This window comes from Trachypithecus francoisi, unplaced genomic scaffold (genome assembly GCF_009764315.1).
Source record: "Trachypithecus francoisi isolate TF-2019V2 unplaced genomic scaffold, Tfra_2.0 Lachesis_group3, whole genome shotgun sequence".
NCBI classification, from domain to species: domain Eukaryota; kingdom Metazoa; phylum Chordata; class Mammalia; order Primates; family Cercopithecidae; genus Trachypithecus; species Trachypithecus francoisi.
The window spans coordinates 157,709,499-157,723,562 of NW_022681468.1; the positions used below are offsets into that span (position 1 = coordinate 157,709,499).

General features: G+C 42.1%; 1 protein-coding gene across 4 annotated transcripts in view; it reads right to left on the minus strand.

Annotated features, from left to right (window-relative positions):
* Positions 1 to 1,297: 1,297 nt before the first annotated feature.
* Positions 1,298 to 14,064, minus strand: part of LOC117070937 (neuroendocrine protein 7B2) — a 56,881-nt gene continuing 44,114 nt past the window's right edge. Inside the window, exons 4-6 of one of the 4 annotated variants that reach the window (XM_033190700.1) lie at positions 13,438 to 13,547; positions 6,927 to 6,980; positions 1,298 to 1,885 (exon numbers count right to left, since the gene is read on the minus strand). In XM_033190700.1, the coding sequence (XP_033046591.1) occupies positions 1,790 to 1,885; positions 6,927 to 6,980; positions 13,438 to 13,547 (260 nt within the window). In that variant the 3' untranslated portion in view covers positions 1,298 to 1,789. Of the gene's footprint in view, positions 1,886 to 6,926; positions 6,981 to 10,035; positions 10,078 to 13,437; positions 13,551 to 14,064 lie in introns of those variants that run through there. The other 3 variants (XM_033190699.1, XM_033190702.1, XM_033190701.1) reach the window with 3 other exon arrangements.

Below are 14,064 nucleotides of genomic sequence, written 5' to 3' on the forward strand. Positions count from 1 at the left end.
GAGCATCCTGGCCAAGACGATGACACCAAGTCGCTACTAAAAATACAAAAATTAGCAGGGCTAATGGTGATGGTGGGTACCTGTAATCCCAGCTACTCCGGAGGCTGAGGCAGGAGAATCGCTTGAACCCGGGAGGTGGAGGTTGCAGTAAGCTGAGATCACGCCACTGCACTCCAGCCTGGGTGACACAGTGAGATTCTGTCTCAAAAAAAAAAAAAAAAAAAAGAAAAGAAAAGAAAAAGAAAAAAGAAAAGAAAAGAAAAAAGAAATAAGAAGTACAATTAACTCCCAAGTATCCTTGACCTAGCTTCAACAGTTATCAGTGTATGGCCCAGTCTTGATTATCTATATCCGCATTCCCTCCTGGCCCTCTACCTCATCACTACCACTGGATTATTTTAAAGCAAATCCAAGACATCATATCATTTCATCTGTAAATAATTCAATATTGTCGGGCGCAGTGGCTCACGCCTGTAATCCCAACACTTTGGGAGACTGAGGGGTGGGCGAATCACAAGGTCAGGAGATCGAGACCATCCTGGCTAAAACGGTGAAACCCCGTCTTTACTAAAAATACATAAAAAATTAGCCAGGCGTGGTGGTGGGCGCCTGTAATCCCAGCAACGCCAGAGGTTGAGGCGGGAGAATGGTGTGAACCTGGGAGGCGGAGCTTGCAGTGAGCTGAGATCGTGCCACTGCACTCCAGCCTGGGCAACAGAGCGAGACTCCATCTCAAAAAATAAAAATAAAATAATAATAATAATAATAATAATAACAACAATAATAATAATTCAGTATTTATCCCTAAGAGATAAGGGCTCTTTTAAAAAAATAGCCATAATATAAATACTATGTAACACTTAAATCATACCAAAATATTCAGACACTACTCAAACTTCCCTGATTGTCTGATCAATACTTTTCTTGATTTGATTTGAGTCAGGATGCAAATAAGACCCACACACATTGTATTTGGCTCATGTCTCTTAAGCCTTTTAAAATCTATGACAGTACCCCACTTTTCCCTCCTCCCATTTATTTGTTGGAAAAAGCTAGGCTACTTATCCTGTAGAGTCTCTTCATGCTAGATTTTGCTGCCGATTCCCAATGGTGTGTTGAATGTATCTCAGTGTGTTGAATGCATCTCAGTTCTGCCATCTGTAAAATGGGGATAACACCAGACCCATTAAGTTCACAGTATTATTGTTAGGGTCATATGCTATCATGTATGTAGATCAGGCTGTTCTATTACGCAAAGAAATTGTTCTTTATCATGCTTTAAAAAGAAAACTTCATATGCCAATGCTTGCATACATGTTTATTAAGACGCAGCCAAGTGAAATGTGTCAGCTCCTCCTCTTGAGTACAGCCTTCTTTATTGGTGTAGAACAATGCTCAAGGGCTGGATGAACTTCATAATCAAAATCGAATGCCAGCTTTTTACAGACTTGGCCAACATAGTACGACCTCAGACACCATTTTAAACTGCAAGAAATCTGAGCCTTTCATAATCTTGCTTTTTATTGTTGACATTCACGTTTTAATTTTTTTTATGATCATTGCAGATTCACATTTTAAAAACCCAAAACACAAAAAAGCTCTTATTCTAATTTAGCAGAAAGCAGAGTCGTCGGTGTGAAGACAATACACTATCAACATACAGCTGCTTTGTATCCATAATTATCTATGTAAGAGACATGCTGTCATTCACAGAGGATCCGTTAACACGTGCACATAAGCCATGCTGAGGCCTAACAGGTAATGTGGGTTTTCATCCAGCATCTTCTCTTCACTCTGGGTCCTTATCCTCATCTGAAAAATGGGGGACAGACTTCTTTGCAACAACATTATCCAGTCTCTGTCCTTGTAGATATGGATTGACACTCTGAAAAACGAACAAACAAACAAAAACCATGTGGTTTGGTGTTATATGTGAACATCAGATACAGACAGCTCAGAAAAGAAATGAACAAGAATTGTTTCTGGCCTATTGGGTTAACAACAATGTATCAGTGGCACCTACCAACCACCAAACAACTACTCCAGTGTACGAATTAATACCTCAGTGGCCTATGAAACATTTTCTGACTGATAGATAGCTCTAACTGTGTTTTTCACACAACTATATAGCCCATTATCAGATGCAATGTGCTCTTTTTAAAAATCAGTATTTTTGGCACAAAGATTTGGGGCAAACCAGCTCATAAGTCCTTGCTACTAAGTTAGGGACCAAGACGCATAAGAAAGATAATTATTATTCTATGGCCCTATTTAGGTAGGAGGGGAAATCTGAAATGCATTAAATTATATTTTGCATGCAAAATGTTCTAAAGGAGAAGAGTAGGGCCAAGTGGGAATTAGCATCTGAAGACTGGTCCCAGATCATCCTGCTGCTGGGACTGATTCTTCCTTGCTAGTATTTTACTAAGGAGAACTCATCAGGGGCTCAAGCGATCACTTCCACCTTCCCTCAGTCAAATTCAAAAACTGAAGCAAAAAAGGAAGCTTCCTGAAAGGGCTGGAAGGCTCCTTTGTTTTTGACTGAAGACTCCGTACTCTGAAATCACTTTCATGTGTTGATATTCTTAATGAGTAAATATTTTTCCATTCCTTCTCTAATACATATCTATTTTTTGAGGTTTGGATTTGAACTAGTAATTGAAACTTTACAAAATAGTATTTAACAAGCAGAAAAAAAATTCAAAATATTTGGAAGATGTTTGTTTATTGAAGTTGCCTTCCGACAATGGAACAAAAATATAAGAAAGAAGCGGTAGCCGAGTGCACTGACTCATGCCTGTAATCCCAGCACTTTGGGAGGCTGAGGCGGGTGGATCACAAGGTCAGGAGATCGAGACCATCCTGGCTAACATGGTGAAAACCCGTCTCTACTAAAAATATATAAAAATTAGCCAGGCGTGGTGGCAGGCACCTGTAGTCCCAGCTACTCGGGAGGCTGAGGCAGGAGAATGGCGTGGACCCGGGAGGCGGAGCTTGCAGTGAGCCCAGATTGAGATGGCGCGGTTGCACTGTAGCCTGGGCAACAGAGCGAGACTCCACCTCAAAAAAAAAAGCTGTAGTTACAAATGATCAGCAATTGAGCAGCAACATGTTGCATGCTCAATCCCTGCGTACAAATGAATGGAGGCTGTTCACAGGGGAGCTCTCTGGTCCATGACATGGCCCGCCATGACTCCTGAAAGGTGAACAGACATTCTTCAAAAGAAAAGGAATGAAACCTGAGTTTAGCATTTACAAATGTTCTTTCACATTCTGGCTGCTAAACGCATGAATCGTGAAAGGTCTGACTCACTCTGCAAAGATGCATCACAAAGTAGGTGAGAATTACAAAGTGAGCAATGTCCTCAGACATTTGAAAAGTGACGCGTCACAAGAGAGCCCCTTGCTGAGAATTCATCTTAGAAATATTTAAAATAATAAAAATTCCTTTTATCAATTACAGTGGTTTGGCCTACCCCAGAGGATCATATCAGAATCTTTGGGTAAGTGGAGCAGGTGTGGACTGAAAAAGTCTATTCAGTATCATAAACATTTTGTTTAGTAATACTTATTCCAAAAATTCTAATATGTCAAAGGAGGACATGAGAGGTTCACGTTTATCAAACATGAGATTAAAAAGTTCATAAGCTGTTTAAGTAAGATAAATGGTAGAGCTCACATATTAACAAGAAACAGCTTAAGAGTTTAAAACTTCATAGTCATTTAAAAGTAGATTGACCTTTTATTTGTGAAGCAATGAGGAATTCAATTGGATTTGGGTGAGTACATAAAGTTGCACAAAGCCATACGGGGCTTGGTTGCAACTTGGAGGAGAATCTCTCTCTCATGGGAGAAGTCCTGCCCAGACCCACAACATGCAAAGGTTGGAGGGGAGGGGAAAAATTAATGAGGAAGTAAAAAGAGGAATCACGTGAACTGTTTTGATAAATATTTAACTGAGTATTGAATCCAGCACTTAGGAATAATAATAATGAGCTTTGGTTTGTTTTGTTTTTTTGTTTTGAGAGTCTCACTCCATCATCCAAGCTGGAGTGCAGTGGCATGATCTCGGCTCACTGCAACCTCCACCTCCCAGGTTCAAATGATTCTCCTGGCCTCAGCCTCCCGAGTACCTGAGATTACAGGAGCGTGCCGCCATGCCTGGCTAATTTTTGTATTTTTAGTAGAGACGGGGTTTCATGTTGACCAGGCTGGTCTTGAACTACTGACCTCAGGTGATCCACCTGCTTCTGCCTCCCAAAGTGGTGGGATTACAGGCATGAGCCACTGCACCCAGCTGAGGCTTGGCTTTGATTGTGCTCTGAAAACTCAGGGCACTTCTGTATTTATCTTCTCTCATTTGGGCAAGAGACTGGGTAGGGCACACAGAGAACATGATTCCCATTTCAAAACTGGAAGAACCACTGGGATTGGATCTTTGCTTACGATGTCCTCTGCAACTCACAGCAGATGCTGAGTTTCATTGGAGGAAGACTTCATTGTTCAAAAAAGAAAGCTTATAGTTTCTTTATATTGATTCATGCACTGGGGGTGGTGTGGGGGCAGTGTTAAGGTCTTCAATCAAGATGGGAACAGTATCTGAGACCTGATGATGGGCAGGACCAACATGCTTCCTTATCAATCCAGAGAGGCCCACGGTTTATGGCATGAGAATGGGTCTTCGTAGATGCCCAAGAATAGGAAGAATTTGATATCTCTGGGTCAAAGTGACCCTTCTTTTCCTAAATTCTAAGCTTTTCCTATGTGGAGGAAATTGAGGCTAAAGTAAAATCCTTTATAACATGCGTCTTAGCCAACATGCTGAGTTTTGGTAATCACTAGTCTCATGGAAAAATGACCTAAGTCATGCCTCATGGTCATTCACTGAGTCAGGGCAGAAGGAATGGTGGGCCAGGAAGTAGAGACAATTAAAGCTTCAAGCTAACTTATTCATTGTAAGTCAGTCATTACTCTTATTGGGAAATGTTCTTGTTGTGTTGTAGGGAGATATTCAAGCCATGTTACCAGTAAATTATGTGTATTTTGAGCTCCTAGAATGGAATTTCTTGATGCTCCCTCAAGACCACATTATACCCTTTGGACCCTTTCTGTCACCATCTGCTATTGGAAGCTGTAATCACCAAGAAAAACTCTTTTTTTTTTTTTTTTTTTTTGAGGCGGAGTCTCACTCTGTCGCCCAGGCTGGAGTGCAGTGGCCGGATCTCAGCTCACTGCAAGCTCCGCCTCCGGGTTTACGCCATTCTCCTGCCTCAGCCTCCCGAGTAGCTGGGACTACAGGCGCCCGCCACGTCGCCCGGCTAGTTTTTGTATTTTTTAGTAGAGACGGGGTTTCACCGTGTTCGCCAGGATGGTCTCGATCTCCTGACCTCGTGATCCGCCCGTCTCGGCCTCCCAAAGTGCTGGGATTACAGGCTTGAGCCACCGCGCCCGGCCTGAAAAACTCTTAATAACTCTGTTAACTCGCCTCAAAAAAGATTTCTTTCCAGAGGTAAAAATTTTCTACTTCTTGCACAGAAAATTGCTGTATGTCTTCTGTGTTTTGTCAGGCAGCACAGGGGCTTGGAACCTTCTGTTGTGGGGGCCTGAGGACTGATGCTGAGGCCAGAAAATCCACACCTCTTAAAACTCTCTCTGACTATATTTGGCAAAACCCTTCAGAATGGCCACAATTACCATTGCCCAGATTCCCAAATTTTGAGAGGATCCAGGCACTTGCTCTTCTGAATAGTCAGTGGTTTTGAGTACATGCTTAGGTTTGTATGTTTTAACTAAAATGGTCGCTATCTCATAGCATTTTACCATGTAACAGTGGCGCTGTTTTTCTCCCACCATCATCTGATCAAAAAAGAGGCAGGTGGCCAGGCCCTTCTGACTAGTAAGGTACCAGTGGATTAGCAGAATGGAACTTGATCAGTAATGAAGTCTTGATGCTATAAAATACTCTGGAAAGCCAAAGCAAATGTGACACTGAGTTTTATGTGAGGCAACACTGTATATGAAGTAGCTAAATGCGGAGTACCTAGACCAAATTCCTACTTTGGGCAGCCCTGGGATGGTTAAAAACTAAGCCTGCAGTAAATTCAACAGACAGCAAGCAAAAAAGATATATAGGAGAAATTAGGTTTGTTCATCTCATCGGTTGCTCCCAAATTCCTTCAAAATTATTTCCTGGAGCATGAGTTTAGCACTTCCCTGTTTCTGTCCTGCGCTTTTTTTTTTTTTTTTTGAGACGGAGTCTCACTCCGTCGCCCAGGCTGGAGTGCAGTGGCGCGATCTCGGCTCACTGTAAGCTCCGCCTCCCGGGTTCACGCCATTCTCCTGCCTCAGCCTCCCAAGTAGCTGGGACTACAGGTGCCCGCCACCAGGCCCAGCTAAGTTTTTGTATTTTTAGTAGAGACGGGGTTTCACCGTGTTAGCCAGGATGGTCTCGATCTCCCGACCTCGTGATCTGCTTGCCTCAGCCTCCCAAAGTGCTGGGATTACAGGCATGAGCCACTGCGCCCTGCCTGTCCTGTGTTTTTATAGAATTGATGCAGATGTGTGATCAGTTTTCCCCACTGGCCTACAGACCCTGGGAGGGCAGACAGACCCTCATGTCCCCCCAGCTATGTCCCACACTGATGGGGGAAGCAATACACAATCTATTTCCTGAACAGAATAGAGCTAATAGAATCACCACAAACTAGGCGTTCCACTAAAAATCATCTGCTAAAGCTTGGGGAAGCCATCGCAGAAACCAAGGACAGACTTTCTGGGTGTGGCCCTCGTCACACGGACCAGTGTTTCTCAGGACTACACAAGGGAGGATTCTGTGACTTCCCAGCAAGCGAGGGTTTCAGCCTGTTCACTGCCCCACTCAGAAAGCTCCAAGCATCCCAGCAACAACCCAGCCAGCCGCGTATTACCCTCCGCTTTCGTCTCTCTCCTCCCTTCATCTTCTCATAAAGGAGCTTCTTGTTCTAGAATGGGGAGAAAAGAAAACAAAAATGCAGAAGTATGGATCAAATTTGGTGAATGCCTATTTTAAAAGCAATACTTGGTGTGTCCCCTAGATATTTGCATACACATATTTTGGAAACAAAACTAGATGAAAGGAATGTCGTGTCAGAAAGATAGACCACAAGAGAAAAGCTGGTGGTGGTTCAGCTTTTAATAAAGTCCTCTGCAATGCCCTGAGGCACAGCAGTGTCATCAACAATCACATAAACAGGGAAATACGACATTTTAAAACATGAGGGGTGCTGGAAACCCATCTCCTCACTTTGAACAGCCTTTGTTTAAAACAAATCATTTTATCTCATGTGTTTTTCTATCTAACTCCCTTTTTATAAACTGTACACATGAACTGCTCTCCAGAGTCGTGTCTGACTATTACCAACAATCCCTCGTGTAAATAAATGAGACATTCTGACTTCTGCAACCATTTCGTCTGTGGCGTAAGTCAGTGCCCCCAGTCAAGACAATTGGAAAACCATTTGGTCTGTAACATTTTTAATAGAGTGAACCTTTTAAAAACTGCCAAAAAACTTCTTGGCAGAAAGGAAAGTTATTTGGGTTGGGGGGCAGGGCTCCGTTACCACAGTTTGTATAAGTGTTTCCACATATTGCTGTATTTCAAACACATAGTGGGCTTAAATGAGCTCTAGAATATCAGACACATGCTCAACAGATTTCCCTTCTATTGAGATTATAAAAGACAGAACACTTAACCTGAAGGCAGAAAGGGAGAAGGGGATTTGGGGTGGGGGGCTTTACTTGTGTTGTTTTATGTATTTGATTTTTTTATCTGGAGGAAAATAATGTATAAAAGAGGTGATTCATTTTGTTCTAAATAAAATACCCTGACATTAAGAAAAAAAAAAAAAAAAAGACAACGACAGAGTTCTGCTAAGGAACAAGTTTATACAATATGTATCCTCTGAGCTGTCCACTTATAAAGATTTATTTTGAGTGGTAGATTTGGGATTGAAAATGACCAATGCCAAGAATGAGCTTCATCATTTTTCATGTTCATTAAAATCTACCCCACCTGCAATTTACAATGCGTATCTCTTGCCCAACCTCAACTATGCAGGGAGGCGGTGCCAGAGTAAAGGAGCTTCTACTGCCAAAAACGCCAGTGCCGGCTGTGGCCTCTATCTCCTGCTTACTTGGGGAATGAATCAATTGAATATCAGAAGGGAGAAAAGGCAGACTTGCAGATCATTTTCTTGAGCAATGAGGATATTGTTGTGAGGCTCATTCTCTACAGTCTGTGGTTGCCTTTCTGTGAATGTAAAAACTCCTGAGGCACAGAATGTCCGAAGAGCTGGTGTTAGAGCTGGGAAGGGCGGGAAGGGGTGAGGACAATGGCTTGTTCATGTGCACCATTGTTTTCAGCTGCCTGAGCTGGATGGAGTGTGGAAGAACCTGAGAGCTACTACCATGGGGTGGGACTGTCAGCCAGCCCTGGCAGAGCTCCACTGTGCCATCAGCCAGGTAAAGGCAGCATCATTTAATTATTTAGGAGATCCTGGGGCAGGTCATACCCATAAGAGTCTTCATTCAAAAAGAAATGCAAAAGGCCTGGCTAATCTTCCTCTCAAAGATGGTCCCCGTGTCTCCTTAATAGCTAGGGTTAGGATTAGCAGGATAATGCTTCCCTACCCCTGCATGAAAGTGTCTGGGACATTCTTAATTAGCTTCGTTATTGTATGGACTTGAAGGCATTGCAGGTATGGTATGGGTAAGACAAGCATACAAATGGAAAGAAAAGAAATCAGCTATCTCTCCTCACACCCATTCCTTGTTGATTCCTTGGGGAGAGGTGAGTCCTGTTTTCCATGTGAGTAGCAGGTTCAAGTTCATTAAAAGGGCTTTCCATGGTGCCATCAAGATTTTGGACAACTGTCCAGATCCTGGTTTCAAATTACTCTCTTAAATAGAACCAGGGGGCTTCCTGGAGAAACGTCTAATTCCAGGGCTAGAAAGGAAAGTACAAGGATGGGTGAAGATGGAATATCTAATTAGGTCAGAAAGTAAAGAAGTGCTCAAAAAAATGATGGGGTCTTGTCAAAAGGAAAGAAAAGCCAGCCTGAGGAGACTCCCACTGGCCAAATTTCAGACAGTTAGAACACCAAAATACATAATATGCATTATGGAATCCATGAATCCATACTTACATAAATAAACATATTTATACATAAATAAATAGAGAAGCAGGGGAAACTCTTGCTTAGAATAGAATGTCAACTAGTAAATGCAGAAAGAATAGTGGAGTAAGAAAATCATCATTTTGCAGCTATCATCGTTATCATTGAATCTGGTAAGCATCATCAATGGATGTTATGTTTGTTGGTTAAAAGTCGAATGGGGAGCAGAATATTTACACAGCCCCAAAACGTCTTCTCACAGATTAACTATTAATTTCTAAGGGAATTTTACACCAGAGAAACTTGGAGGGCAGGACTTTAACAAATTGAACAAAGTTAACACTGCCAGCCAAGAGACAGACTGACATCATGTGCTTCCTGATGTAAAGTACTAAGTAGCACATAAAATACGAAGCAGGTCTAATCACGTGGAAAAACCTGAGTCAAATCCACACTGAAGAGCATTCAACTCATCAAACATGTTAAGGTCAGGAACGACAAAGCAAGTCAGGGAGGGGCCTGGTCCCTCATATCTCTGTGGCTCAGGCACTGGCTGTGATCAGCTGCTGATGAAAAGGTGTGAAAACATTTGGAAAGGAGAAAGATTTGCTTTTTGAGACAACTTTTTCATAAGTAAATAACACTCAGCAGTTAATGTGTAAAGGGATAGTGGGTAGCCGGCATGCACAGTAGCCAGCCTTTGGTGTGGTCACCACTGGTGTAGTCACACCCATTGTCTGGAAGGCAGCCAGCCCTTGATAGGACTCCATAGGACTACCACACAGGACACATTAGGAGCAATGAGCCATGAAAAGGTAGGGAACGTATCCAGCTTGTAAAGTACTCTGGAGTCAGATGATGGGGTTCAAATCCCAGCTCTGCATGCTGAGCAGTCTCCTCAGTCTCCAAGCCTGCATTTTCTCATCTGGAAAGTGAGAATGACAAGGATGGCCAGATGGAATAAGATGACTGATTACTTAGAAAGGTGTCTGGCATACAGTATGTGCTCAATAAACATTACTATTTACTATGTATTATAGTATTATGTGTTATGTAACACAATTACTATTATTAGTCATCTTTGCATTCCCATTACCTAACACAGGGCCAGCAAGGCATATGACGTGCCGTTAATAAATGTGTCTTGATGCACTAACAAAGAGGGAGAAATGCAGGAAACAAGGTAGACACTGAAATGTGTCATGTGAATCATTGTTAAAGATGCAGCTCAGCTCCAGCTAGTGTCAAAAACAAGGAAGCATTATTAGCAGATAAGGAAGCAGGGTCTTTGTGCTGTTCTATCACGAAAGATGGTGACTCTGTTAACTTAAAGGATGGTCGGGCTGAAGACAAGCTTGAGACTGTCATTCCATATAAGCACTGAGGAAGGTTTGTGGTTCCCAGTTTAGAAAGTCAAGACATACTCAATTCACACTTCCGTGTGAAAACCAAGAAAATAATGTTTTCCTGGTAGGTGGTAATGAGAAAATAAACAAGGAAACCTAAGTTTAAGTAAACACATAATTGCAGATGATAAAAGGTATCTAAATATTGTTCCTGGTCATTGATCTCTAATATTTTCCTTTTACATTTGGTCCTAGATTCTAGTCTTTAGCTCTAATGTGGACAAAGAATAGGAAAGCCTGAGAGAAACTCGAGTCAGTGTTTCGAGAAGGAAGCACAGAGAATGAAGAACAGTGGTTGGCCTCATGCTGGGGCACCGGAAGTGAGTGGAATTTGGTGAGAGAAATCGGTGAAGATTTTCAAGAAGAGATGAGGAAAGCTGAAAAGAGATGTTTTCATCCCTCCCACCTCATCATGCCACCAACTGGGCTCCTTGCCTTCACTCACACCTTGACTCAGTCTCCCTCCTTTCTTTGTCTCATTTCTAGCCTACCAGTGAAGCTGAAGACCTTCCCACCTGAAACTTCCGTGCTGCCCTCCTTAGTACCTTTGACTTTCTTCATGGCTGCTATCCCAATCAGTCACACCAGTCCTCAGTTCTGGCTCTTCCTCTACCCTTGTCTTCCATCTTCCCTAATAATTGCCCCTGGCCCTCAGAATACAGACAAAACATGAAGCTGAGTGGTGCTAAGTTGGGTTCATTTCATTTCATGCAATTTATCTCAACCACAGGACTATAAGCTCTCTGAAGACCAGTACCATCTCCTGATGACTCCTGTATACTGAGCATCTAGCACAGTGCCTGGAAAACAGCGGGCTCAATATGTTCTCTTTGTGCCTTATTGAAGCTGGCTTTTTCTTCTGTTTGGTAATGCTTTGATCACCTCTTGTGGATCCCTTCCCAGTACTCCTCAGTAATCTACTGTTTCCCTCACTCTCTCTTCTCTTTTTTACATCCTTCCTCCCTCTATTCCTCTCTTCTTTCTTTCTAAAATGCACTCAAAGAAAAAGTTCATATTGTCCATTTCACACAAACCTGACATATCTCTTCTTTCCTCTTCATGCTATATTTATTCCATATACCAATTCTAGATAGTTTTTCCCCCTTTAAAATGTCTTGGATTCTCACCCTTCTTCACTGTGTTCACAGTCATCATAACTGAAATGACTCCCATATTTTCTTTCTGTCTAGGATCAGTCCCTTCTCCTTTTACTTCATCCTTTAATACGCCACCAAAATAACTTCTTTTATAGAAGGCTTTTATTATTTCAGTCTCCTATTCAAGAACCTAAAGTTGTTTTTCTATTTCATTCAACATGTTTAAGCTCTACTAGTAGGCTGGAAAGTGGCTCTGCAAACCAGTTCTTCCAAACAGAACTGTTTATGAAAAAGAAGGAAATGGAATAATGCAAATTGGAAGAAGCAAAATTAACTCAGGAACGTTGTTGTTTTGTTGTTTTAAGACAGGAAATGTTGCATGTTGAAGACAGAGGGAACTGACAATGCATGTTAAAGCAAGATGCTAAAAAAAATAAATGTGGTCATTAATGAAGATTTCTCTAAAACAATGTAGAAGGAAGGCAGGGAATTTAGTTTTGAAATTTCAGTATTCCCAGTGAAGTAGTAAGCAAGGCCATCTGCCAATAATGAGCTGAGAAGAGATGAGGACTTGAGAAGGGCTGAGGGAGTTGGGATACTTGTTCATTCACTCACTCATTCATTCCACAGACGTATTGGCCACCTACTGTTACATGTGAATGAACACTCCTAGGTATTTCCCCACTTTTCTGCCATGGCTTCAGCATCTGCTTACATAAGCCCAACCACAGAAACACAGACATATCCCCTCTCAGTTCTGATCTTGTTTGGCTCATTGTTCTAGTCTGCTGGGATCTCCTTGAATCCCAACTCTGTCATCTGATGGTATCTCTTCCAACTTCATGTCATCCTCTGGGAATCTGACAAGTACATGTTCTATATTTTTATTACAAACATTGATAAAAATGTGAAGTTGGGTAGTGCTAAGACACACAGAATACCATGTGAAATCTCCCTTCCTATGTACACGGACTCTTTAACAAGCCCCATTTTGGTGATATTCTGTTGCCTAGGCTATATCTCTCCACCTCTTTCAATAGGGGAACATAAAACAATCTTGTCAAATGCTTTGCAAAAGTCCAAATGTACCATGCCCACTTCATTTCCCTCATCAAGCTAGCAAATAAATGAATAATGCTGGCAAATGGAAGAATGTACTTGGATTGGCAAGATTTGCTTTTAGCACACCAATGCCAAATGGTCACGATTTCTCTTTCCAAGTGCTTATAAACAACTCCCTTAACTGACAGCTATACGCACTTACCTAGGACCAACAGCAATCTCACTGCTACACATCTTGGAATGTATTTTTTTCTCTTTCTATAAAGCAGAATTATATATGTCTGTTTCTAAGCTCTGGTATCTTGATTCCCTTGATTCCACAGAGATCATCTCCCTTAGTGTAGAGATCAAATTTGCAAATTTTCTGTGTCACTTTAAAAAAAAATCATATCCTTTGATAAAACCCTATAGAGATGAATGAAACACTGGTGATATTTAGGATGTATATGATACAGGCTATGAAGTAGACCAGAGTAGAAGCCTCTGGAGACTACAGTCAATGTTAGGTTGTGTCTCTTTAGATGGATTTGGTATACTGCTGCCTGGACACATAAGTGTGGTTTTGAATAGTAATGACTTGAAGGTCTGTCAACCAGAGATTTCTGAAAAATTTGCTTCTAAATACTTTTTCTTCTCTCCTGCCCATATTGCTTATCCCTGCCATCAGCACCTTCAGAGTACTGTAGTGCAAAATCTACTAACAATTGAGATAGGACTTACCCACTTGCCCAAGCCTGGATAGTCATGTTCCGGATCAAACAGATGCTGATGCAACTGGAACTCTCGACTGAACTCTGCGGTGTCCGGGGTGTTTTCTAGACATCCATCATCTACTGCAAACAGCCAAAGGTTTGTGAGGAACAGCCAAGACATTTATCATTACTCTAAGAGTTAATTTACCAAAACAACTAGCATCCACAGGTCAGAATCTGTTCACAACAGTAGTAACTTAGAACACTAGAAGCCACCTTCCCTCTAAGATCCAGTTAGATAGGACTGCTCACCTCAAACTCCCACTCCTGTGCAGAGACCCACTGGCTGTTCACCAAGCCCACTTCCCTTTCCTCCTCAGCACCCAGCTAGACTAATTTCCCAGCCTTGCTTTGCAATCACGTGGAGTCATTTGCTTGAGTTGAGGCCAGTAGAATGTGGGCACAAGTGATGTACTCCATTCCCAGGTCTGGAAGTGAAATACATCACCGAAAAGCATAAAAACCTCTCATACCATGCTCTACTTCTCCTCATCTCCCATCCCCATCTCCTGGTCAGCCTGTTACATGTTGCCAGGGCAACTGTGGGTGTCAAGTGTAAACATGGCAGTCTGGGGTGCTGAACCATCCACCGCAC